Source organism: Squalius cephalus (assembly GCF_949319135.1).
Source record: "Squalius cephalus genome assembly, chromosome: 3".
NCBI lineage: Eukaryota > Metazoa > Chordata > Actinopteri > Cypriniformes > Leuciscidae > Squalius > Squalius cephalus.
Genome location: NC_137124.1, coordinates 28,141,544 through 28,165,468, shown reverse-complemented (window position 1 = coordinate 28,165,468; position 23,925 = coordinate 28,141,544). Strand labels below are relative to the sequence as shown.

At 37.8% G+C, this 23,925-nt stretch overlaps 2 protein-coding genes across 2 annotated transcripts; one reads left to right on the top strand and one right to left on the bottom strand.

Moving 5' to 3' along the window:
• Window positions 1–6,579: 6,579 nt before the first annotated feature.
• On the top strand, window positions 6,580–15,679 carry nom1 (nucleolar protein with MIF4G domain 1). The gene is made up of 12 exons (XM_079868014.1): window positions 6,580–7,655; window positions 7,930–8,042; window positions 8,129–8,266; window positions 10,531–10,588; window positions 10,983–11,309; window positions 12,172–12,282; window positions 12,561–12,725; window positions 13,190–13,311; window positions 13,782–13,914; window positions 14,230–14,361; window positions 14,447–14,556; window positions 14,884–15,679. Exons 1-12 carry the CDS (start codon window positions 6,759–6,761, stop codon window positions 15,059–15,061), a joined length of 2,484 nt encoding a protein of 827 aa, XP_079724140.1. The 5' UTR covers window positions 6,580–6,758; the 3' UTR covers window positions 15,062–15,679.
• Window positions 15,680–18,375: 2,696 nt separating this feature from the next.
• On the bottom strand, window positions 18,376–20,945 carry mnx1 (motor neuron and pancreas homeobox 1). Its single transcript, XM_079867359.1, has 3 exons — window positions 20,360–20,945; window positions 18,939–19,099; window positions 18,376–18,714 (listed from the first exon to the last, which is right to left on the bottom strand). Exons 1-3 carry the CDS (start codon window positions 20,856–20,858, stop codon window positions 18,433–18,435), a joined length of 942 nt encoding a protein of 313 aa, XP_079723485.1. The 5' UTR covers window positions 20,859–20,945; the 3' UTR covers window positions 18,376–18,432.
• Between the last annotated feature and the right edge of the window lie 2,980 nt (window positions 20,946–23,925).

The following is a 23,925-nucleotide window of genomic DNA, read 5'->3' as shown; positions in this document are numbered from 1 at the left end:
TGGCTTCAAGGTCCGAAGTTCTTACTGCAAACTCAGGAGGAGTGGCCCTCTCACCCTACCTCACACTTTCCAAACTCTGAAGATGCAGCTGAACTTAAAGGAGGAATCTTCTGTGGGATCACTAACACTGTGCCGTTAACTTTAAATGAGAGGAAATATAACCACTGGGAAGATTTGGTGGACGCAGTTGCACAGGAGCTGCATGGGGCGGCTGCCCAGGATAAATCTCCTCCAGCAAATATCTACAGAGAGGCAGAGACTGCTGCCCTGAGAAAGATACAGATAGATAGTTTCCCTGAGGATTTCCAGCTGCTAAAATCCAACAAGCCAGTTCGATCCAATAGTCGATTACTATGTCTTTCTCCGGAATTTGACTCCGAAAACCAACTTATCAGAGTCGGAGGACGACTGAGGAGAGTGGAAGCCCTTGACCCAGCTACCGTGCACCCTGTCGTACTCGACTCTCATCATCCTAACACTCAGCTACTGATTAAGGATTATGACACTCGACTCCACCACCCAGGACCTGAGCGAGTGTTTGCTGAGCTCCGCAGGAGGGTGTGGATTCTGAGAGGCAGGGAGGCAATTAGGAAGCACCAAAGGGTATGTCTCGACTGTTGCAAGTGGAGGTCAAAGCCAGCAACGCAGCAGATGGCTGATCTCCCTCCGCCAAGACTCAGATTGTTTAAGCCGGCATTTTATTCAGCCGGAATGGACTGTTTTGGGCCATTTGTGGTGAAATTGGGACGCCGGACAGAGAAGAGGTGGGGTCTCTTATTCAAGTGTCTCACCACCCGTGCTGTGCACATAGAAGTGTTGGCCTCAATGAACAGTGATGCCTTCCTAATGGCACTGAGAAGGTTCATTGGTCGACGTGGCCAGCCTGCAGAACTGTATTCTGACCAGGGCACCAACTTCCGAGGTGGAGAGACAGAACTCCGGGAATCTTTCAGCCAACTCCGTCCAGACTTACAACAGCTGTTAGCCAAACAAAGGATCAGTTTCCACTTCAATCCTCCGGCCTCTCCGCACTTTGGAGGTGTATGGGAGAGGGAGATCCGGTCTGTAAAGGCTGCCCTTCGTGCAACCCTAGGTTCAGAAATGGTGTCCGAAGAAGTGCTTCAGACAGTTTTGATCGAGATCGAAGCCATCCTAAATTCTAAGCCTTTAGGGTATGTTTCGGCAGATCTGGCGGATCTGGACGCAGTTACTCCAAATTGCCTGCTGATGGGGCGGCCAGATGGTTCCTTACCCCAAGTGGTGTATCCGGAGTCTGAACTTCTCACGAAGCGGAGATGGAGACACTCCCAGGTATTAGCTGACAGATTCTGGACTGCATTTATAAGGCACTATCTACCGGCAATGCAGACGAGAGGAAAGTGGCAAAGACCATCACCTGACATCGAGCCTGGCACTGTAGCCATGTTAGTTGACCCCCAGCTACCTCGGTCCCTATGGCAAATAGGAAGAATTCTGAAAGTCTTCCCAGGAGCCGATGGCCGTGTCAGAACGGTGGAGATACAGATAAAAGGCAGAACGTATACTCGGCCTATAGCTCGTCTGATAGTGCTTCCTGAAATCCCTGAAGGGGATGAGGATCCTGGAAGTCAAAGCAACCAACAGAAAACCTGAATTAATTTTCAACGGAGCAAATTTCCAAATAAATTTGGGGGCGGCAATGTTGGAAAGGCGGAGCTTAGCGGACCTGTCAATCATCGTCCTGAGGTAAAATGAAGCTAAAGAGAGACTCGCACGGGACCGGGAGAAATAACCTTTATTTTGTGTGCTAAAGTGTGCGTCTATGACTGATTGTGAGTATCCGTTTTGGTCAGCAGACAATCATTATTAATCATATAGTATTTCATTTTGAGGCAATTTGGTATTTGTCCGCTGTTATAGAGGTAGTCAGAGTGAACAGTGTGAGAACTAAATCAGCGCATTCACGAGCTGTGTTTACAATATAATAACACAGTTGATGATATCGTCAGCCTGTTCTGTACCTGTTTATTCATGTCATTATAATACTATACTTAATTATTTGTTAGTTCTTTTGGGGAGTTGTGTATAGTGCGCTGTGTGATATTCATTGTCAGTTTATGGGCACTTTCGGTTTCAACGTGCCGATTATGTTTACTTAAACAATAACAGCGCCAAATTACGTTATATTGGTCAACGGAAAGTTATGTATATTATAACATTGTATAAAGTAATGCAATGTGATGTATAGTGTGATTTATTTTGATATAACAGTCAAGTCATGTTATGCTGATTATTTCTTTATTTATGTTTTATTGTAGAACCACACATACATGCCTCACACAGACAAATGAATCCTCATTGTTCAATAAACCACTTTGATCGAATCAGACTGTCCTGATCCATTCCTGTGTTCTGATCGACGCACCAAGAGGAAGGCTAGAGACATTAGAACCACCCCAGAACACAATCCTAATTTAACTATTTAACACACGTAGTTCATCATAAACACGCTGAACATCTGCAGAAAGACTTGTGATGCAATCAATGATGTCATTAAGCAGATCATCAGGTAAGGGCTCTGTTGACTGTGATAATGGCTTCTTTGAAGATTTAACTTGGGTTCTCCATTTGTCGTAAATGTAATTGAACCTTTGTAGAAGCGCTTTAATTTTTTCATCTTGCAATTCTCTACCTTTCTCAGTTAGAGTTCTGACTCTTTGACTTCGTCTTGGCTGCTGCGCTTTCTCTTGCTGGACATCAGCAACACCAACTTGATCTTCTTCTATGCTTTCCCTAACCTGGGTTGTAGGCTCACTTGACTCTGACATTGTCTAATCCTTTAAATTGACCCACTTTTCTAAATAAAGGCTGTAATTAAACTGTTATGTTTGCCTTTAACGCTTACTCAAATGTAAATGTCACTTACATATTGTTACTTGTAAGCTTAAATGACTTAAAGGTTTTCAAATTCCAGTTTTCAATGAGAAGGTTCAAATGAGATTAGAAAATGGAAAATGTGCACAAAAAAAACCCCAGCTAAACTCAACTTTGGATATTACCTTTCAAAAATGTGCTGCAGAGTTTATAGACTTAGACACTTAAATATTAAATGGCCAATAACCTTCACTTATTTCCAAACACACTATTTAAACTTGAATATAATTTCCTTTTAACTCTGGCACTGTGTGTCTACAAAATGGCAAGCTTCAATGTATATTTCATGGTCACATAAGTCAAAACATTTACTACACACACTACAAATGCTATATTGACGCAAAAATCCTTTTGGCAAACCTTAACAGAAGCCCTCTTCTTAGATCACTCTTGACTTATTAGTGTTCCAGTTCTTTATGGCTTTGTCTTGAAAACGTTAATCATTCAGATCTGTGCGTCCTCTTACTTCTGTCTGCGTGCGTGCATGTTTTCGGCTTCAGTCCTTTGATGACAGTTCTGCGCGCTACCGACTGATGCTGATCCTTTGAACTTGCGCGCCGTCGATTAATGTCCACTCGCGTTGATGAACAGTCCGAGTTTTCACTGTAATTCCCTCGAAGCACTGGCAGACACAAGTGGTTTTCTTGCAACAGGTTTATTTGAAGCTTATTCTCCATTTCCACCGTGAAAACTAAACACAGTATAACGAGAAAATAAAGACTGCATTAGCTTAATATGAACATACAATGACATGCGCAGCATGTAAAATAACGTTTACCAAAGTAAAATACAGACACAAAACAGCATACCTCGTTGGCTGCATGCTGTACACAAGGGAATAAAGGTTTCCTTAGATCGCTGACATCCACTATAACAACCTTAACACTCTTATCAAAGCATTAAATTGTCCGTGCTTCACTTGCTGTTAGCTTGCCGACTCTCTCACACACGTGCGTCCCATAAAACCTTGCGCGGAAAACTTCAAAATAAAAGCACTTTACTTTTACCAAATAAATCACTAAATAATACTAAATGCGATTTAAAATTCTAAATTATGACATTGGTTGAAAACAAATTATACATTATTATAATGTTGCGACAATTACAGTATTGCTACTGACTTATAAAGCCCTAAACGGCTTAGCTCCAGTCTATTTAACGGACCTTCTATCGCCCTATAATCCATCGCGCTCTTTAAGATCACTAAATTCGAGGCTTTTGGTCATACCTAGGATATCTAGGTCCACCAAAGGAGGGAGATCATTTTCACATTTAGCTCCAAAACTCTGGAATAGTCTTCCAGATACTGTTCGTTGCTCAGACTCGCTCTCCCAGTTTAAAACTAGATTAAAGACGCATCTCTTCAGCCAGGCATTCATATAATACTTTTAATCTTACAGTTAAATCCGACCTAGTTCATAGACGCCAGAGGAGAACTGGCCCCCGACTGAGCCTAGGTTCTCCCAAGGTTTTTTTTTTTTCTCCATTAGGTCACCTGATGGAGTTTTTTCGGTTCCTTGCCACTGTTGCCTTTGGCTTGCTCAGTTGGGGATACTTAATTTAATTAATCAATCAACAATACTATTGATGAGCATTACCAAATGTGGACGTAGAAACAAACATTGATGTATTATTTTAATTGAATACTGTGAAGCTGCTTTGATACAATCTGTATTGTGAAAAGCGCTATATAAATAAAGTTGACTTGACTTGACTTACCGCAAACAATAGGCCTACAAGGACTTTTTTTTTACGACCATGCATTTAGCTTTTTCGAATCAAGTCCACGATATTATTATTTGTGTGTGTGTGTGTGTGTGTGTGTGTGTGTGTGTGTGTGTGTGTGTGTGTGTGTGCGTGTGTGTGGTTACATAGCGACTGCCATAAAAGTAATCGAGTTTCGTACCATTCTGATGAAGTAGGCCTACCAACTTTTAAAATTTCCACTTTTTTTTTTCGGTTTAAAATGATCGAACAACACCATATGGTTAACTAAACCCTAAGTGTAACCCTAACCCTAATGTAACTCAAATATATAATTACACTGTAACAAGGACACCTTAATTGTAAAATAATAATGATAATAATTTGTTTTTCAAAATTAGTGTAATGTAAGCATCAAATATTATTATATCCTATACCTTTGTGCCAATAATAATGAACGTAACTTTTCAAGAAGCTAATGCAAATATAAATTGAAACTGAATAAAATATCTGTTCGTTTTTAATACACTGCATTTTTTGCTAACTGTTTTCACATCTTTCTTTCGCTGATCTGAACTTACAATGCGCTCAGACTTTTCATTTGCTTCTGAAGTTTTCGTTTACGCTCCCTGAGTTTTCGTTCGCCATTCTGGCACATATCTGGGCTAGCAGCAGTGTGTTCTCATTGGCTACTGAGTTTTTTGATTGACAGCTTCTTGACCTGGAAGTGAAGTCAGTTTTGTGTTTACATGTGTGGATGTAAGCGTCTGTTAGCACAGGTTTCTGTTTCATTTGAGTGATATTAAGTTATGAGTTTTGTTTTTAAAATTGTATCTGTATTTATCTGCTGCTATTTTGTCGACAGAAGCTTTTACGAGCGCAAGAGATCTATTCAATCTATTCAGGTGTAATCGTACATTAAAGTACTGTATATAATACTGAAAATATTGTATAGTGTTCAATGTTTTTGGAGAATATTTGTTTATTCCTGATGATTCTTTCTGCATTGTAACCAGGTTATCAGGGTTGGCATGGCCATCACACTAATTGTTAGCATATGCATTTACACCATCACAATTAATGATCACTTAAGAGTAATTTAAACAATATGAAAATACAGTCGTGGCTTGCTGTCACGCATTTCATTACATATTTCACACAAAGAATGTTCTTGTTGCCATTTTTTTATCATGCTGATAATTTTATTTAGTTATTTATTTTAGTTAATATTATCTTCTAACATTTAAAATTGGAAACACATTTTTAACAATCATCAATAATTTCAATTGTGACTTATACAATCAGTTGAATGAATGTAATTGAAAATATGAATTAATTCATATGCTATTGGTATGCTAATCCAAGATCAGCACTAATAAGGGTAAAGTGAAACCTCTTGCGTACTTGTGAACTGTGTTTGTTTTAATCTATAGCTCCAAAGAAATTAAAATATTTGCATAATGTCAGGTGTCTGAAGATCAAGATCTCAGTCATTCAAAGGTGATGTGTCTGAACAAAGTAAGATTCTTGTCTGATATAGACAGTGGATCTCTAGTACTACCATTCCATCCTCTGTGACATGCATCAGAATTTTGTTTATGGAAAAGTTTCTCCACTCCCTGGATAATGAGAAAGGAAATGTATTACAATCTAACAATTCAAACTGCTTTGAACTCCCACATAACAAATTAAAGACTTAAAGTATTGATTTCAAACAAATATTTTTTAAGGGATTTTACAGTAGTAAATACAAATACCTAATGCACCATTTATTATCTGTAATACTGTTGTGTAACCAGTAGATGGCTATATATTCCATTTTTATCAGGCTCTCTCTCACACACACACACCATGACACACACACACACACACACACACACACACACACTAAATTATTTGGTTCTCAACAAGTACGCTCCAACTCAGTAGGTGGCGATAAAGCCACTCAAATGTGTTTTCTCTGCTGTAATATCCTGATCATCTAACGACGAGTCAACATCAATGGCTGCCTCCAGCTTCTGCATGTGTTATTTTTCCAAAACCTATTTTATGCGATATTTAGCGAATTTCCTTCTGTAAACACGTAACTATCGACAATAAATAAAGAGTTTATGCACCGTCAGATATAGGTCGCTTTGAAAATGAAGGGAAAGGCGCAGCGCAAGAGTAAAGGGAAAGGTGGAAGGCAAATGCACAAGGAGAAACTTCAGAAATTCATGGATTCAGTTAATAACTTTGTGAAGAGCAAAGGCGGCTTCGATGAAAATGAAAACAACCAAAGAGCAACCTTCGTAAAGAGGAAAAGTAGAAAAGAGCTGCGCAAAGAGAAACGTAAGTTAAAGAAATCTAAGATGAAAAGTCACTACATGGGTCAATCCCTCCTGAAGCCCAGCGAGGAGGAACCTGCGCAAAATGAAGAAAATGCACAGAAACCAGCTGCGAAGCCGATTGGAAATCTTAAAAATGCCGCTCAGAGACAGCAGGAGACAAATAAAGACAATATTAATATGAAAGATGGTGTAGAAGAGACGACTAAAAGGAAAGTCCACTTCTCCGAGCATCTGCCAAAGCAGAGAACGAAATCTAGTCTGCACGAGAGCAGAAAGCGGGCTCTGTTAGAGGCAAATATCGAAGAGGACAAGGAAATAAAGAAATTAGAAAAACGCCTTGGACTGAATAAAAGAAAGAACAAAAAGAGCCTGCCTCAGTCATTCGCCAACGATGGACTCGATTATATTTTAGGAATTCTTGAGCCTGGAGCATCTGCGACAGGACTGTATGAGAGTGATGAAGAAATGGACGTTGACAAAGCGAAGGATAACTTTGATGAGTTAGAAGAGGACAGCGACAGGCAAATGACAGATGATGAGGATGAAGAGGTAGGAGATGGAGAGGATGACACAATTATGGAAGAAGAGGAGGATGTAGAAGAAGAAGACACACATGAAGAAGAGGAAGATCACGCAGATGCATCAGAGGAAAATGATCATGGGGAGGAAGTTGAATCTGAACAATGTACACCTGAAAGCCAGGAACTAGTATGTCGTTGTAAATCTTTCATTATTATTGTTTAGGTCTAAATTCAGTCTTGTTCTCTATTAGTCAAGTCACGTTTATTTCTAGAGAAAATTCAGATTGTTTTAAAGCAGCTTCTCGGTTATAAACAGAACATCAACAGTGTTAATGTTGAAAAATTCATGAATTATAAAACTCAATTCAGCTATAGTGGCTCTAGTGTACTGTCTGGCCATTACTCTCCACTCATCAAAAGTATGTTTTGAAGCTGATATTTGTGGTTTCTTCTTGTTATAGAATTCTGCCACTGTGGGCAAATATGTTCCACCTCACCTACGAGAAGCCATGGACAGCAAACGCAAAGCCGAGCTGGAGAAACTGAAGCGCCGTGTAAAAGGTCTGATTAACAGGTAAGGTGCCGTGGAAGGTACTACTATGACTACATAAAAGCTTCATTTTTGTTGATCAGTTTGATAATCCGCCTTTTGCTTGGCAGATTAAGTCAGCCCAACATGGCATCTATCAGCAGTCAGTTGGAAGAGCTGTACATGAGCACCAGCAGGAAGGACATGAACGATACACTCACGGACATTCTGCTGGCTGCCTGCGTCACACCTGCTCTCATGCCTGAAAGGTTACCTTATTATACTTCATTTTATAACCCAGTCTTTGATCATTTGTGTAGCGTTTAATTTAATTATGTTGACTTGAGAAAGCCCACGTACTGATGTTCTTCTTCTGAGACTAAAAACCCTAGTGCTTTCAAGCTATATCCACCAGGGTCAGGGGTCGGATCTTCATTCTGTTCTGATTTAAAGCTGGAATCTGCTACATGACTTTCTCCCTGATGTTTTGGCCCAATTTGCGGTCTAAACACATCAATGCCAGTTGCTAAAAGTCAGAGCCAATCTGCAGATTTTAAACAGTCCAAGTTGACAGATTTTGCAGACAGATGCGTAGTGTATATGATGTGCACAGACTCAGATTTTTTTAGCTTCATACTGTGATTCCATCCAGTTGGAGGATACCAGACATGTTTGATATTTTGAGCCTATTTTAGAACACATTGTTTTCATTGGTCATGCGTCTCCTAGAGTTTGTTGTGTTCTGAACAACTTGAAAGTCTGTTAGTATGTGATCCTCAGTCGTTTAATGTATGTTGTCTTGTTTTTCTCTATAACCATTTACAAAGTCGGCAAGTGTATGATGCCTGTATGATTTTAAAAGTTGTGTAGTGTATTCCTGCATTTACTGTGCTATATCTTTTCTAACTGATTAAAAGAATCTATGTCCTATCAACCACTCAGAACACCCTGTGAGCACCCAGAACACACTAGCATCTCCCTAGCAACCGCCTTAAAAAACTCTCAACTTAAACACTCAACTTAAAGTTCACCCAAAAAGGAAAATTGTGTCATTAAAGGGATATTTCACCGCTGGAAAGATTGTGTATTTAAATTGGGTCATTTATGTAGTAGAAATAAGAAATTATTTTAGAAGTTAGTGCCTTCTAGACTGAGAAAAGCCAGAAAATGTATTTTTGGCTCATGTGGATGAAAGACAACAACACCCAGAATGCACTTGCTTCGCTGCCCTACAAGGCCACTCCCAAGCCACGCCTACCGGTTATAGAGGGCAGTATCGTAAGAAATTATACAACTAGGCTACTAGTTGACTCAAAAATGAAAAAATGAGGGAGGGAAGCACGGTCATTCGAAAATACTACCGGGTTTCTACTGATACAAAGCTTAATGCTAATTGGTGAAGTATCCCTTTAATTACTCACCCTCTTGTTGTTCCATGCATGCAAGATCTTCAGATCATGATACTTTAATGCTTCAAAAAGTTAATTAAGAGATTGTAAAACTAATCTGTATGAATCGAGCTGTTAAGTCCAAATTTTCTGAACAGACTCGGATCTCTTTATATGATGAACAGATTGAATTTAGGTTTTTATTCACATATAAACATTCATCTACTCTCACATCAGTTGTGGTAAACATAAGCATGTTCGCTTGACGTGCAAAAAACAGTGAGGTTCATTCTTGTGTTTTGCAGCATGTTTGAGCATCCACAAGAACCAATGAGGTTTGTTCTCGCGCAGGTTCGGTTGAGCTTCTGTTTATGTTCGCTGATCAATGTTTATATGTGAATAAAAGCCTAAATTCAATATGTTAACCATATAAAGTGATCGAGTCTCTTCAGAAGAATTTGACTTAACAGCTCAATTAATGTGGAGTAGTTTTACGATCTCTTTATGAACTTTTTGAAGGGTCAAAAGTGGTAGTTTCGTAGCTGTCAATGGAGGGACAGATATTTCTCTCATATTTAATCAAAAAGATCTTCACTTGTGTTCAGAAGACGAACAAAACTTTGGAACAACATGAGGGTGAGTAATTAAAGGGATAGTTCACCCAAAAATTAAAATTACCCCATGATTTACTCAGCCTCAAGCCATCCTAGGTGTAAATGACATTCTTCTTTCAGACTAATACAATTGGAGTTATATAAAAAAAATGTCCTGACTCTTCCAAGCTTTATAATGGCAGTGAATGGCCGTTTCTGTTTTGAAGTCCATCAAAGTGCATCCATCCATGATAAAAGTACTACACGTGGCTCTGGGGGGTTAATAAAGGCCTTCTGAAGTGAAATGATGAATTCGTGTAAGAAAAATATCCATATTTAAAACTTTGCCAACTAAAATAACTAGCTTGAGGGTGAGGAAATCATGGGCTAATTTTCATTTTTGGGTGAACTATCCCTTTAATGACGGAATTTTCATTTTTGGGTGAACTAACCCCTTAAATATGACCTTAAAACGTATCAGCGGCTCTGCTACAAACACACTAATAAATACCTGTAAATGATTATCATTAACACCAACACTCTCTCTTCCAGGCTTTTAATGGAGCACATCCTACTTGTCAGCATCCTCCACCATAGTGTTGGCCTGGAGGTATCTAATATTTACTTTACTACTATCTCACAGATTCATACCCTTGTCATCATGGCAATATAGTCCACACTTGCTGCCAGGAGCAAACTTAGTGATTTGGGGGCCCTAAGCAATTCCATATATGGCGAGCTAACACACCAGTTATGCGCCCTGTTAATTTGTAGCCCTTTTTTTCTGCCTCTCTCTCCAAGCACGAAAACCCCCTTTTTTCAAGCGTGTAATTCGTGCAGGTGTAGTAATAATGTTGAATGTTGGGTTTTTTTTATGGGGCCTCCTGATTCCTATAAACACTAAGTGGCTGCTGTTTTCAGTGGGATACTCTGAATTTCTGTCATAGTTTGTAGATTTGCTTGACACCTGCTAATTTCTCACTTTCTCTCTTGTTTTCTTTGAGGTTGGAGCTCATTTTCTGGAGACTGTAGTCCGTCAGTTTGATAAAACTTACAGTCAGCTCGATGCTACAGACAAAGAATGTGACAACTTGTTGTCCATAATTGCCCACATATACAACTTCCATGTGGTTCATGCTCTCCTAGTGTTTGACATTCTGAAGAAGCTGGTGACACGTTTCAGCTCAAAGGATATTGAACTAGTTCTGCTGCTGCTGAAGAACGTTGGGTTTGCTCTGAGAAAGGATGATCCGCTAGCTCTTAAGGAGCTGATCGCTGAGGCTCAGCGGAAAGCCAACGCTGAAGGAGAGCGTTTTCAGGACCAAACAAGGGTAAGACCAGTGGTGTAGTCTACGTGATACGCAGGTATACGCCGTATACCCACTAGAAAAGGCCAAGGATTTCCGTATACCCACTTAAAAAAGCGTGAGGATACGTAACAACTTCGTTTTGTGTCAGAACTTTCACACTTTCATTCATAAATTCACCCGAATCGCGGAATCCAGTCACAAATGGAGCTTGCTAAGCAGAACTTCACGGAATTTGGCTATTTTTTAATGAATAAATCAAAAGTAGGGCTGTACAATGAATCAAATCTCGATATGGACTAGTGTATATGAATATCACACACACACACACACACTGAAGCACGCGTGACTCACGCTCGTGGTGTTTTCAGCATTGAGACATGATGTATGGATACACGTGCACTTTCATCGCAGAGCTGCTATGAGAGTCACTTCATGCGAATTTCACCATTTCATTTGATAAAACTATCGTCATTCATTCGTTTCATATACACACAGAAACTGTAATGTCTTTATGACAACCTGTAAAAATAAAAGTTCGGTATAACTTGAAAAAATTATAACAGAATATATAGCCTATTACTATTGCACAGTAGAGTATACTTCAAGTAGTCCTAATAATAATAATAATAATAATAATAGTTTATTAAAACTATTAATATATTATAGTATATTACAGTATACTCACTACAAAAAACTAGACTACACCACTGGGTAAGACTCATTCGTCCTGTGAAGAAGCTGTCTTCTGGTGCTTAGAAATTATTATATTTACATTTAATCATTAAACTCTTTTATCCAAAGCAACTTACAAATGAAGACAATTGTTCTATAGTCAGTCTCAAGTTCTACAAACAGACGTTTGTTATGTTGGTTTGCTTGTCAGATTCGGTTTATGTTGGAGACTATGCTGGCACTGAAGAACAATGACATGAGGAAGATTCCGGGTTATGACCCTGAACCTCTGGAGAAATTAAGGAAACTGCAGAGGACTTTGGTGAGAAAATGTCTGATGTTACTTACATTGGTAGATTTATAACATGGACTTGCGATGCAAAAGTGCTTAGAGCGAATAACTAGTTCACATTATTATCAGCCCTAAATTCATTGGAGCCTTAATAGTAAAATAAATGTTTGGTGTTATTGGTACCAAATTAACTTCTCGCTGTGGCCACTAGGGGTCAGACTAACTCCATACTTTGGTGTGGTCACCATTTTCAGAGAAATGTTGAATTGTTGCCAGTTAGTCATGCACTAACACAACCCTCTTAATAGATTCACAGCAGTGGCAGTGATATGAAGTTGAGAGTCTCACTAGACAATCTTCTGGAAGCTGAACGCGTTGGTCGCTGGTGGATTGTGGGATCTTCCTGGAGTGGAGCACCCATGATTGATGACCATGAGAACAAGACAACCACCACATCCACCAAAGGGGAACAAGTAAGTTTTTTTTCTTCTTCTTTTTTTGCTTATTTAGAAATAGGGTATGTAGAGTAACACTTTACAATAAAGTGTCATTTGTTAACATTAGTAATGCATTAACTAACAAAAACTAACAATGAGCAATACATTTTTAAAACATTTGTTAAAGTTGTTTAAAAAAATGTTGGTTCTGAGTGCATAACTAATGTTAACAGATACAACTTTTTTTTAATACGTTGTAGTAAATGTTGAGATTAACATGAACAAAGAATAATAAATTCTGTAGACGTATTGTTTATTCTTAGTTCATGTTAATGCATGTAGTTAAGTTATGTCAACAGATAAAACCTTATTGTAAAAAACAAAAAAGTCTTAGTTATTTCTGTTTATAGAATCTGTCACTTTTGTGTATAAATTGGCTTTGTGAGAGTCAAATTGTCATCTGAAATGGATTATTCATGAATTTATTTATGAATTTGCAGTACAGCACAAAGATTTTGGAGCTTGCACACAAACAAAGAATGAACACTGACATCAGGAGGAACATTTTCTGTGTGCTTATGTCCAGTGAAGACTATTTGGATGCCTTTGAGAAACTTTTAAGGTTTGTCTGCATAGTTTCTGTTTCTCCACAGATTTTCAGTGACATAGGCCATGTTGACACATTTAAGTGTTGTTTTGATCACAGTGTCATGTAATGCCAGAATCTATAATAATGCACTTTTTATTTAGTTGCAGACCTACTTATGTAAAATAATTGTATAAAATGATTTGAAAAGTGTATTTACAGATTAACAGATCTGCTTTATTAGCAAGATAACGTTTATTTTATGTTAGGTTAAAAAGAGAACAAGAAGAATGTTAGATCTTCTGAAATGATATCCTTGGTGTGTGATGATGCCACACACTTTAACATTTTAGTTAATGTTATCACACAGATCTTTCTTTAAATTACTTGCTAAGAGACCCGCCTGTTTTCTTCTTGTGTATTTCAAACATGATGTATTATATTTGTAATATTTTTCATAAACCATAAATTACCCAATTCATACAGTGGATTATTTTCTGTCTCAGGTTAGGATTGAAAAACCAGCAAGAGCGGGAAATTGTTCATGTTCTTATGGACTGCTGCTTGCAGGAGAAAATGTTCAATAAATTCTATGCGGTTCTGGCAGAGAAACTTTGCTTGCATGACCGTCGGTTCAAGGTAGAGTGGAGCTGCAGTGATTCTTACAGTATATCTCAGTCTGTTAGGAGTGTGCTTTTTTCACTAGGTGTTAGCTAAGATTGATATTGATATTATAAATGAATATTACTCTTATCATGTGCAATATGATATAAGATCAGCTTTAAGTTTTTAATATACAAATCTGTATTGATAATATGAGTCAGTCTGTTTACACCCATTTCTGCTGCATGTAATGCCTAGTAGCTTGTAGCTGTTTACTATAGATCAACTACAATTAACCATAACATCCATTTTGTAAATGTAAACCCTCTGTGCTTTTCTTCTGTTCTCTAGATGACCTTTCAGTTTAGTCTGTGGGATAAGTTCAAAGAACTGGCAAACCTTTCCAGTAGGTCTTTCAGTAACCTTGTCCAGATGGTCACTCATCTTTTACACAGGAGGAGTCTCTCTCTTTCTATTCTCAAGGTAATATTTGGTCAAGTTAAAGTTCCTCTTACATATTAGTTAAAGGATGGCTTCATTTTCTGATGGTCTTTTGTGTTTTAATAAGGCTATTGAGTTTGGGGAGCTAGATAAGCCCAAAGTCAAATTCCTGAAGCAGATTCTCTTGAAACTCCTCAAAGAAACTGAGCCAGAAGATCTTGTCAATATATTTGGCAGGTGAGTGTTATTTGTCTACAAAATATTAATATTAGTAATGTAGATAAATGTTCATAATGTTCAATGGTTTGCAAGCTTCTAATTTTTTTAAAGGCATAAATCTATATTTTGTAATCAAAGGCAAAAGTGTGACATCGCTAATTATACATTAGTCTTGTTTCAGAGGCATTGTTCATAATGGCATTTATTTGTGAGTGCAAGTTTTTAAACACTTTTTAATTTCAGTAAAATGAGTAAAAAGACCAGATGTGCAGAACAGCCTGAGTTCATATAAAATGGCTTGTGTGTGGCCTGGTGTGTCAATATCTGTCTACCATTGTGTCCCAGGATTTCTGGAATTCCCGAGCTAGGAATGCTTCGGGAAGGCTTGAAGCTTTTCATCAGTCACTTTCTGCTCCGGACCATTCAGACACAAGAATCATCTGAGCAAGCCAAGGCACTCATGGACAGAGCCGAGGTCGCCACCAAAGCTATGGAGGCCCGAGACGCCCAAATCAAGCTATAGAGCACACAGATGTGTGCATAATGCATCAGACTTAAAAAAGTGACAATTTCAATATGCAAACCTGAATGCAGACTTTAAGACACATGCAGATCACTGACATGCATTGCATTTTCTATTAATGGCATTCTGTAGAAAAAATAAAAAGTAAAATATATAAATATGAATTTTTTGTTGTTTTAAAAAAGTTACATATAAGAAACCCTCAATGGCCAGCTTTTCTATTCTGATGGAAGATGTTATCACTAGTTTAAAAAAAAAAAAAAAAAAGAAGTATTTCATGCATGACTGCACATTGACCAGAACAGATCTCATGTTTAACATTTGTGTGATGCATAATTATGTTTGGTTTTATTACATTTCTTTTAAGTCAGTATTTCTGTAATGTTTATTTAATTGAAAGGGAAAAGTGATCTTTTATTTGAAAACTATAAGAGTAGAAAATGTACATGTAAAAAATACCAAGTTTGGAACAGATATTTGAGTGTGTTAAATCACAATGGCCTGTTTAATTTTTTTTTTTTAATTTTTTTTATGCCAGAGTCTGTCTCAAGCATAACTTTTTATTCCTTTAATGTGCAAAAACATTCAATGTACAATAACTGTTGTGTTAACAAATTCAGCCTGTGACTCTTGAGTTGAATAGCTTATCCCATGAAAACAAAACTGTATTAACTTAATTTAGAAAAGAGCACAAACATGCATTGTTTGCCTAATTTGAAATATGGATTCATTGCAGTTGTTTGGAACAACTGCACATGCAGCAGTGCTCTGGACATGACCAACTAGCATTACATAGCAGAGGGTTACCGTTAGATTTGATGCCCATGGTTAATTCATTAGCAACATTGGCATTACTGACATCAATCCACAGCATGGAGTGATCAGAGGATGAGCAATCATCATCTGGGGTCAGGGAGAGGAAACATCACCCTTGCAGCTCTACAACAAAAGAGCTAAGTGTTCAATTATATTTGATTAATTAAACCTTATCACATACCCCGGTGTGAGATCAAACAGACTATCACGTTAGAACCTGTAATGATGACACATCAGTCTGGCTGTTTTTTCTCTCGCAGTTTTAGAGCTGGAAACGGGAGGGTTACCTACAGACGGCCTGCTTTCCCACCCTTTGACAAAGACAACATTGTCACCATATGTGAGGAGAAGCGTATAATGTGGGTCCAGCCCACTAAGACACACACAGGTGACTGTAAATAGTGTGTGCTATTGTCTGTCTGTGTGAGACCATAGGAAGGTTGATACTGACCTTAGTTTGAACTGGTAATAGGAAGCAAAGTTGCCGTTGAACTGATAACAGCACAGTTAGAATACTGTTGGTGAGGATGTTACATGTTCCTGTGCAAAGGACCATGGGAGATTCATACATGTGCATAGGCCTGAGCCGAGTGTTAAATAAAACCATGTGCACTGGCTCCTACTGACAAATTACATAGCGCATAATTTTAACAATTTATATTATGTTGTTTATTATGCACTCATGCTTAGTAATGTATTTACCTACATGTTTTGTCTCACCTTTAACTGTCTCATCCAGTCCTTCATGTAGGCCTATGTGTCCCACCCTGCTCACTTGTGGTTTTCTTTCCCAATGGTTAGAGGGTGATAGTGGCACTGATAAGGTTCTGAGTTCTTTGTACTTATGCAGCTGGGTAAACGTACAAGTAGGGTAAATTAGGCGTTAGTTAAATCAGTAACTAATGTTTCAAATTGACTGCTACCTGTTCAGGGCCAAATTAATTCTGTATAAATCATTGCTAATTGTTTCCCATTAGAGTATATTTGGATAACATTATACATTTATGTATGTATCATAATGTTTTATATTTGCATTAAACTGAACCACATTTCAACATTCTTTAGTTACATCACCCCACTGAATTTCCTGTTTCTGTTTTAAAATGTTGCCTCTTGCTTGACTACCCTACAAGCCTTTTAGGACCCAAGGATAATGCCAAGTTTAATAGATTAGCCAGATTTTAGTTCCTGCTATGCATTGCAGTCACATCACAGGGCAGGTAAATGCTGTTTTTGAGTAATGAAAGGGGAGTCTGTCTCAGAGAATTGATTCACCAGAATACACTGCATATTATTCCACTGAGAAGGTGTCTGAAAGTGGCTTAGTAAATGAAAACAAGAAGCATTTCAGATCACATTCAGTGTCCGAGTATAGTTCTCGTGGCCCTGGACTGATAGGAGTGGATAGTGATTATATTTAAATGTCCTCTAATTGATTCGAAGAAGCTCCTTGGCAAAGACCAGATGGATCTCTGGGTTTATTACCCAATAAAGCATGTCGTTATTAATAAAGGAGGGAATGCACTTATGCGAAATAGACCTCAATTAGATTGCCGAAAAGACCATTAAAATAGTCGTGCTGTAGAGTAATCCAGCATACTCTCTTTCTTTATCATTTTCATTTCATATCCTTCCTAAGTACTATCGCTCTGTCTTTAGCTAATAGCTACTATAAGCTAATTTTGAACATTACTCTGTGAACATGACAGAAACAGACTTCCGGATAGATATAACATGAAGTGTCTAAAATCAGCGGAAAGGTCAGTCTAATTTCACTTCACTTAAAGTCTAACATAAATATAAAAGACACCTAGAATAGTCCCTGTGATGTGCTCTGATGATGGATGGGCTTTGTCTCAAAGGTTCATTATTGGGTGGCCATTGCTGCAGTGGTGAGAAATGTTTGGCCATATTCGAGTATGCTTACTCGCACATTTGCACGGATATGAGAGCTCTATAAACAGCGATTCCCATGACCCGACCATGCCACTGACAAGAGACAGAGACCGCTTCACTTCCAGCCTTGTTGAGGAGGGTTTTCCTTCACGCTTGTAATGGAATATAGAGTTCAACATTGTTACAAATAAAAAGGCCTCCCAAAATTACAAAACAAAAAATCATTTTATTCACAAAGTGTAACTGATAAGCCTAAACAATAACATGCATTTTAAAAGCAATTTCGTTATAAATACATTGTATAAAAATAAACATCACATATGGTTCTGGCTGTAGATTATTATTTTTATCCCACTCGAGTTCAGAAAATAATAATAAGTGGTTATCGAATAGGATCATCTTATTTTAATGATGCTAATTATTACCGATAGTGATAGGCCTACTCACTATTATGCTTGATGAGATGCGATTTTACCACATGCTCTGCAACCATACATCAGGCTATAGCCTACCTTCAGGAAAGTATCCAGTCAATGTTTGTAAATGGGATGCCTATGCAAACAGCTCATGTCCACCTCAGCATTTCCATAATGACTGCAAGATGATAACATGCACTTCACATACTTAGCTTTTATGGGTGTTTTTTTGCAAAAGAAGTCTCATGGTTGTGGACTTATATCACTGGCATTGGTTCGTTCATCCTCGGAGGAACAATCAGATGAATTTAGCATGTAATTTTCTCCTTCGTCGTCGTCACTGTCTCTAAAGTCCCGTATTCTGTTACTTTTCACTGAATCTACCTTCTGGAAGTCCTTCTCTAATCCGTCCATTTTGTCCTGGTTTCCTTTGCCTTTCTGCTTCTCGGCCTCCTGAGCGGCCTGTTCTTTAGCCTTTTTACTGCGCTTCCATTTCATACGCCTGTTCTGAAACCAGATTTTCACCTGGAAATAAAAACATGACATTTCTCATTCGTAAACACTTCAGTAGCTAATCGAATTTGGCATTTTTCTACGCTATTGGTGTTAATCAGCCATATTTAAATTAAACAGATTTATATTATTATTTATTAAAAACATTGAATATTATTTATCACAAGACTTTTTTTTTTTTTTCATTACAGAAGTGTTTTTCCAGGGGAAGCGTAAAAAAAAATCGGAAGATTTACCTGCGTCTCTGTTAGCATTAAAGATGTAGCCACTTCAAAGCGTTTTGGTCTCGATAGATATTTATTGAGCTTAAACTGATGCTCAAGTTCAAGGAGCTGCTGGCTTGTGAACGCGGTTCTTGGTCTTCTGCACTTCCCGAGTAAGTTTGACTGCGCCTGGCCTAGAATGACAAAATTTATAATTCATCATATTTAGCCTATATTTCATCATATGTTTCGTAAAACAGCATAAATAAATTAATTTGAAAGTTTATATGTTGCAAATATTGTTTTTAAAAAACAGAACTATTCCACTTAGAACCAACACAGATTTAGCTAGGCTACATGTTTATACAACATAATAATATTCTGCAAATAAATAAAATAAAGTTCTGCAAATATTTTTTGTAGCCTGCTCTAGGTTTTTTTTTATTTTATTTTATTTTATTAAGAAAACCACCTACAAACTGATGCTGTAAAGAACCCATACACTGGTCTACAAAACTATAATGCAATACCAAGACATCAACATCAATTTTCGTAATCTCCAAAGAAAACCAGAAAAAAACTTTGAGTGTTAGGCTATTTGATGAAAATGCTATACTGCACTGAACCGTTAAATAATTTCTTTTTGAGAGTGGTAGCCTACGGGCAGGACTGCTTTTCATATATATATATATATATATATATATATATATATATATATATATATATATATATATATATATATATATATACATTACTGCATTAGAGCACTCAAAACGGATTTTTAACACACAGTGTAATTTATACAATGGTACGGCAAGAAATGTTAAAAGCTCTCATTCTTAAAAGCCCCCAGAGCAATTCCCAATCACACATAGCCTCTATGTGCCACGGCATTGTCAGTACATCTGGTAACATTTCCACCCTGTCTGATTTGTTTGGGAGAGGTTTGAGAAAATCTGCAGACGAGCAGCGGAACAGAGAGACAGTGTCTGCAGTGTACACAGTTGGCAGGCTGTGGTTTTCACACTCGTCCTCCACTTTCCCTCTGTCCATTATCTGTCCATTTTAGCCCCTCTTTGAAAGAGAGTGCTCGTTCATTCTCTGTCAAAGAACAGCTTTACTGACCCTGAACGCGCTTGTTAGACCAGGCTACTGTTATCCGTTGCTCTGTGCAATCTTAAATGATAAGCCTATTTTTATTTATTAGCCTACATATGAAAATAAACTAGGCTATTCTGTAAACTCAAAATAGGCTACCACGTGAGGCTAATTAAGGAATTACAGGGGGAAAAAAACATAGGCCTATATAAAGCACAACATTCAAACTATTTTGAATATGATAAAATACAATTTGAAAATAATAATAATAATAATAATGGGCTAATAATAACTAAAGCCTATAACCTACCTATAAGGCTATATATTTATCCACATGCATTTCAATTTGAACTCACCACTGAAATCTGCCATTTTGGGCAGCATCATTCCCGCAGTTGAGACCCTCAGCCAGTGATCGAGCTGAAAGGAGCTGGCTGTGAGTTTGAGGGGGTCATTGGGATGATGATGATGGTGCGACCCATGCGGATAAGAGTACGACAGCGCCGGGTGCTGACCGAGCGCTGCTGCTGAATAAGTGTACATTGGATGACCGTAGAGAGCTTGAGGAGGAATCCCGGCGCTGCTCTGAGGGTGTAGTCCGACCATGCCCGAATGTGGAGAGTTTAAGAAACCCGGCTTAGGAATCAAGCCGCAAGATGATATCCTGGGGGGCGAAGGAGTCTCGTTCCGAAGTGCTTCGGAGTTCGCGTTCAAATCTGACGCCTGGACACTTTCGGAGGAGGATGATATGGAAGATGTGGGCAGGGAGGTGACCAGCGCCAGCGGCGAGGTCTGCACTTTTGGTGGATCGACAGCTAGAAGCGCGTCGATTCGAAAGTTTTTAGATTTCTCCATCTGGCCCACCTCACAAACAGATTCACGCGTCGTTCGCAACTTTACAAGGCTGTCACAAGTGTCACCGTTCCTCTCCTTGAAGTTATGATCTTGGCCAAGGTGTGCAAGCCAGGAGTGCACTTGTCAACTGCTGCCCGAAAGGGTGTGGATTGGTCATTCACGTCATCCCTGTGGATTTCCGATTGGACAATGATTTCACCTTGTTCACGGTGCGCTTAGTAGAAATTCAATAATCCTCAAAAGATAAGAATTTTCTCGTATCGTCGTGGAAGTTAAGGGTGTGTGGAAAAAAAAACAACCTGTGTTGACACACAACACTTACATACTTTATAGCCTACATTTTATATCCATAATTGTAGGCTAATTGTTTTAAGAAAGCATTAAAACGCAATTATTTTACATGCTATCAAATTACAGATACAGAACAGAAACATTTTCTTTGTATCCTTTAAAAAGAGTTTAATACAGTGTAGCTTATTATCACGATATAGCCTGATTTTTTTCGATGCAGAAAGCTTAAGTATAAACGAAGATGTCTAAATAAATGGCTAAAACTGGTAGTAGTATGATCCTGTTAATACGCGGATAATTTAGTCAAATATAGTTTATATCCTTATAAAGATAAGGACTATATATGTGTTTGAAAAAGAGAATGACAAATACCAACCAAGAGCTAAGGGCATGCAAAAACTATGGGCGTTTTTTGTTGTTTTTGTTTTTTAATTCGATGATTAGGCTAGGCCTATGAATTAATAACAATGTGGGATATAATCTACGCATTTTATATTAAATATAGTTTTAATTCTGAATCATAAGAGGACAAATTTGTGGAAAGTCTTTCCTCATACCAACATAGGGCAAGCCGTGTCACACTTTTTTGTAGCCTACTCCAGTGAAAATGTTTGAACAGCCAATGATAATTCTTTCTGCAAAGATTGAAGCAGTAAAACAATTTGCCTAGGGAAAAATGTAAAATGTAACTATCGGAGAAGTGTTTTGAGCAATAAATATTTAGTAAATTATAAATTTAATAATAGGCCTAATAAATTATTAAATGTAGCCTATACAGTTATTTTACGATATTTAAAGCACGTGTGACAACTCATATAAAATATCTTTGACCTGAGAACACAGGTCAAACTTTCATTTGAAATCGACCTTGATTTTATTTGACCCCTGCCTAAAAATATGCCAGTTTCGGTTTGACATTATTGTGATTATTTGTTTACTAAACAGCTACAGAAATATAAATGTATTAGATGTTTACTCTGGAGGTTAAAATTCACAAAATTATTTTAATTTAAGATAATTTTATAAACTATAACCACTGCGAAAACACATTTTGACTTTTGACTCAAAACCTTGACAACTTTTCCGCATGACATGCTCTAAAAAAATAATCTTAATTAGCCTACGTGATTAACAGTTACATTATTCTGTTGTAGCCTATTCTGGATTTTTACATATTTTAGCAACTTTGCATCCATAACAACAAGATAATGTGTAGCTTATTTCAATGTTAGATTATATTTAATAAATAGCCGAATATAAAGGTGCCACACTATCCAAACTGTCACATTTATCATGACAGCTAAACTTCTGATAATATTGTAACATGTTGGTATATATTTTGTAGGTTATTTATTCTGCATAAACATTTGCAAATCAGACCTTTGTTAGTTTGATAAAATTTAAAGGAAAAAATGAAGAAAAGAAAAAAATGGGACCTATGGCTTTCTTAAAAGTTATGTCTACTGCAAATCTCGCTCTTAAAATCTAATCTATATATTTCTTTAAGCTGGGCACATAGTGGGATGGGGTGTGGAAGATCTGTGTCCTGTTGTGGGGTCTGTTCCTCTTATAAGCCTCTTTAAGCTAATGGAGAAAGAGGCCAGAGAGAGAATTATTGACACTCTGTTGCCCTTAACCTGTCTACCAATAAAGCGGATTAGTTTTCCTCAATTCATCAGCTAACCACTCTCTCTCGAGACTGCTCGCATGCGTTTATTTGCTCAGGGGAAATCAACAAGTCACGAACCAAAAGGAGAAAAATAACAGGGTGTCCCAATGATGAAGTTACCCACCATTTCTGAAATAATAGGACTCATATATAGCCTCAGGTGTAATTGCTACAACTTTACCAAAATGCATGGCCTGTATACCTATTTAGACGATCATGGACTGGGAAAAAGAAATGTTTTTTTCGTGATTTAAAACGCAACAATAACCCTATTTATTTTGATTTGAGTTTTTCTGGAATCCTCCTATTTGAGGTCTTCAACATTCTTCCCAATCAAATGTGCTTGTGTCTTTAAACGCGGTTAAACGTTCTTGTGTCTTGCCGCTTTGTCTGCTTCCCATCAGTTGTAATTTCATTAAGGGATCGCATGAATATTTCTATTAAAGCAGCAGTGAAATATGAAGCCATGGACCTGCAGCGATCAGAGAGATTTATGGCTCTTTTTCATCACATCAGGGGAGAGTAAAATTATTATTATTGCACCCTCAGTTAGAAGGGCCTGAAACCAGGGACTCTCCTCAAAGCTGCTCATTCGCTCGGTAATTACTTTCACAATTAAGTGGAACACATATCACAATGACAAATCGAAATAGTTTATATATTAATTAGCCCTATCCATGGTAAATGTGTTCATTATGAAAAGCCAATTTATCGGGACCTCCACTGTCTCTTTTATTGCAATAGCCTAAATATTTTCGATCATAATGGCACAAATGGGCAGTGTGATGAAATGTATATAGCACTGCTTTTAAACACATTTCGGGCCCATAATCTTTTTAACAATTTAATTAGTAGGGAACGGTTACTTACAACGAATGGCCCTACCAGTATCAAAAATCATTAAAGGAAATCCGATTTCAGCGCTTATAGATTTATGATTCTGAACATGGAACTTGAATTCATTTTAAACATGTCCTTCTTGGCTCTGGCTATATCGAAATGAGCGTTTTTATCAGTTTTCTTTGATAACCCTGATTAGCCTATAGGCTATCTTGATTCACTGGACCAAACTGTGAACAAGCCCGAAAGCCAGGTGTCACTCAACCG

What these genes read in the sequence shown, in the direction of transcription:
- mnx1 (XM_079867359.1), bottom strand. Translation starts at nt 20,858, where the DNA reads ATGGAGAAATCTAAAAACTTTCGAATCGACGCGCTTCTAGCTGTCGAT. An exon ending in CAAAATGGCAGATTTCAGTG is followed by an intron (nt 19,100 to 20,359) that starts GTGAGTTCAAAT and finishes TTGTCATTCTAG; the next exon opens with GCCAGGCGCAGTCAAACTTA. An exon ending in TAATGCTAACAGAGACGCAG is followed by an intron (nt 18,715 to 18,938) that starts GTAAATCTTCCG and finishes TTTTATTTCCAG; the next exon opens with GTGAAAATCTGGTTTCAGAA.
- nom1 (XM_079868014.1), top strand. Translation starts at nt 6,759, where the DNA reads ATGAAGGGAAAGGCGCAGCGCAAGAGTAAAGGGAAAGGTGGAAGGCAA. An exon ending in GCCTTTGAGAAACTTTTAAG is followed by an intron (nt 13,312 to 13,781) that starts GTTTGTCTGCAT and finishes TTTCTGTCTCAG; the next exon opens with GTTAGGATTGAAAAACCAGC. An exon ending in TCTCTCTTTCTATTCTCAAG is followed by an intron (nt 14,362 to 14,446) that starts GTAATATTTGGT and finishes TGTTTTAATAAG; the next exon opens with GCTATTGAGTTTGGGGAGCT.